At 34.3% G+C, this 3,257-nt stretch overlaps 1 protein-coding gene across 1 annotated transcript in view; it reads right to left on the bottom strand.

Moving 5' to 3' along the window:
- The window catches only part of LOC107627093 (nucleolar protein 14), a 10,601-nt gene continuing 7,538 nt past the window's right edge, over positions 195-3,257 (bottom strand). Inside the window, exons 12-15 of the mRNA XM_021116887.1 lie at positions 2,629-2,730; positions 1,575-1,714; positions 991-1,269; positions 195-888 (exon numbers count right to left, since the gene is read on the bottom strand). Of these exons, the coding sequence (XP_020972546.1) occupies positions 624-888; positions 991-1,269; positions 1,575-1,714; positions 2,629-2,730 (786 nt within the window). The 3' untranslated portion in view covers positions 195-623. The remainder of the gene's footprint in view (positions 889-990; positions 1,270-1,574; positions 1,715-2,628; positions 2,731-3,257) is intronic.

Raw genomic sequence — 3,257 nt, 5'->3', positions numbered from 1 at the left:
AAATAAATAATATATAATTTATTATTTAATTTCCAAAAATCTAAAATCCTACAAATAACACCACTGAATATTAGTTCTAAAAGTGATTATTCTTTTGGATTGGAGCAAATAAATTATATTTTCACAAAATAAATATCCTTTATGTTAAAAGATCACCTTTTATCCTCAATAAGAATAAGAATGCGCTGGTAGAGGGCAGTTAAATTATATATCTTAACATTGAAAACTAAAATGAAATCAGAAGTTAGCACTACTCCAACAAAATTTTTTGCCTCTATATTATTCACCTTTCAGCGTACAAATTTTTAGGACTCCTTTCCGTAATTTGAATATTACAACCACTTAAGTATTAAATATCAAACAAAATTGGTATCTTCCCGCTAACAATCACCAACACACACTTTCTTTTCAAGAAGATTAACCTGCATCATTTCTGCTTCAACTCCTAAAGATTGAGCGGGAAGTGGAAAGCTTACTTAGTGACAACCAATGCAGGTCGAATGGCATGCTCCATGCTGACTTAGACTGCAAGAAAGGCAATCCCTTGAGCTCTTTAATGTGAAGTAGGGGCCCATGCATGTCTCAATTTGTTAACGCAGTATCGAAGAAAGCCGAAGTTAAATTTATCTCTTCCTCTTCCTCCCTTTTCCCAGTTGTCCAGATTTGAAAGCATGTTCTTGTTCTTGAAGGAATGCCTTAGCTCTACCATACTTCTCGGTTCTTTCTTTTTCTTGTAAAGACCTTTCTTTATCCTTCACCTCAAGCAAGAAATAATTGTCTTTACGCAATTCACGAGCAGCTCCTTTTGCTTCACGCTTCAACTGTCTCTTCAACTTTCTCATTTCGGCTCGTTCACGGTCTGGGTCATAATCTCTACCCTTGACGTAACTGCAGAATAAATATGGAGTGTTTAATTCGAGTTCTCTGTATATCCTACAGGCAAACAAACCAAATAAACATTTTGAATGTGCGAAAAAGAGGTAAACTTACTTCTCCTCAAACTTGGGATTCAATAATTTGATTGGTACTGGCTTTTGTTTTCGCATTTGAAGTGGTCTCCTCAAAGTGTGATGTTTATCTATGTTCGCCTTAATTAGCTCAGTCACATCTTTAATTTTCTCTCTTAATGCATTTGGCATATTTTTCTGTTCTGATATCTCAAATAGAATTCTCAAAATTGGTAAAAATATTTCAGGAAACGAGCTTAAGCCTTCATACACTTCGACATATCCTTGTAGAGTTTCGACAACAGCAACTAACACACTAGCCCTGTAATCATTGAAAACCAAATTAGCAAAGGATAAATGAAGATACACACCAGGACTACAACCAAAACTCAAGACTATATATAGCCACTAAGTGTAAACACAGAGATATAACTGGCAACTTTTAGGAAGATCGATATGATTGCATTATTTTCATAAAAAAATTCCCAACTCTTCTACAGGCTTTGCCCCCAAAAGAACCTTGATAAGGAATAAAGAATCCTTTCAAGTCCGAGTGGGACTCGGTATTAAAAAGATATATGTTGATAACAATGTGCATCTTATTGAGTGTGAATAATTACTGATTACCTGAAATTATCAGAAGAATAAATAGAAGAGTCCTCCGGCATGTCCATTATCTGGAAAAAGTTCAGAGGACTAATCTCATTTACGGTTTCACATATGCACAACACAGGCTTGAGAGCTTTCAGTTCCATAAGTTGATATGCCTAGCATAAAACAAATAGCATGCTTACTTCAATGTCCAACCAGGAAAATGTAGCACCAACATGGCAACATAACGCATATAGCACTACATAGCCGATAATGTACACCAAAAATCAGGATCTAATGGATCTACTACTGCACAAACCTCAAGCCTATATATGAAGTCTTCTTGCATGATAAGCAATACACTCAATTGATCAGTAGTACGAATGCAAGATCAATATAGATATCTGTTAACTTAACGTTGGGACTGCTTGCACTGAAATATCCACTAAATGTTGAAGTATAGTGCATCAACATTCTTACTTTTGTAAACAACATTAAAAGAGTATCAAACATGAAAATGCATATTAACCCAATAATCTGACATGCACTTTGCTCTGTAAGGGATTTGAACTTAGTCAATCATGGATTTACATTATAATTAAGATCAGATCTCTTCATTTTTTTAGAGGATTTGATTGAAATTAAAATGCTTTGGTGTGTTATAAATGCAAACTTTCGTTTTTTGGTTAACATAAAGCTGTTATTTAACTCCTCCCAAGTTCATATCATGTAGCAGTAGCATATGTTCTGATAAAAACATGTCTAGAAATTAATTATATATGTATAGTTTCCATGAATGATTTAGGGGAACACTAATCAAAAGTACAAGAAATTACAGAATTTTTCTCTAAACAAAACAATAGTTTTATACTTGGAATTACCAGAAAATAGTTTTCATAAAGCTAACACAAGTTTTTTCGATAAAAAAGCAAACACAAATTAATAGGCCAGATGTATACGAAATATCTTTCTTTCCATGTCCCTGCTCCTTTTTCTTTTCCCTCCTAATGGTTTCTATGTAGTGAAATTTCCATTACAGATATAGCCAAACCGAAAGGAAACTTCTTCATTATCCATTAAGAAGTCATACCTGTGAATCTGTATGCGAAATATTACTCTCAGCCGCTGCAATCAGCGCAGCTTGGAGGAACATTATTGCTTCAGGACAAAACTTTCTCGACTGTCTAAATACCTATATTCACGGTAAGCATATTATAAGCAAGCTGCAAATGCAATCATCCAAAAACAGAGAAACTTGACATAAAGAAGTGCAATATATCATGCTTGCAACAATAGATGTCCAAAGCAAAGTTTCTAAATCATAACACATGCTAGCTAAATATGAAATTTTCTCATCTCATGGTGCATAGGATGAGACGGGGCAGAGGTAGGTTGAAAGAAATTGGTATTAATAGTGATAATGGTATAGAACTCTAGAAGACAAGTCCGGACTAGAATGACACAGTGAAAGAAAAACTGCAGAATCGGACAAGTTTGGTATATTTGGTGACTAGTTGGCAAAATCTAGGACTTTGGAGTATGTCCTACTGACTAGTTTTGATGGTTTTGGGCAAAAGAAGAAAGATAAACAAACCAATGGCGCATTGGGGATATCTGCCAATATATTTGTATATATCTCAGCACATGATTCTTAATAAGGGTTTTGCTGTCATGTAAGTCAAGTGATTAAAAAAAATTACCAAGAAAAGAAATTATTAG

The sequence above is a fragment of the Arachis ipaensis genome, chromosome B02 (genome assembly GCF_000816755.2).
Source record: "Arachis ipaensis cultivar K30076 chromosome B02, Araip1.1, whole genome shotgun sequence".
NCBI classification, from domain to species: Eukaryota; Viridiplantae; Streptophyta; class Magnoliopsida; order Fabales; family Fabaceae; genus Arachis; species Arachis ipaensis.
This window is presented reverse-complemented; position numbering and strand designations above follow the sequence as displayed.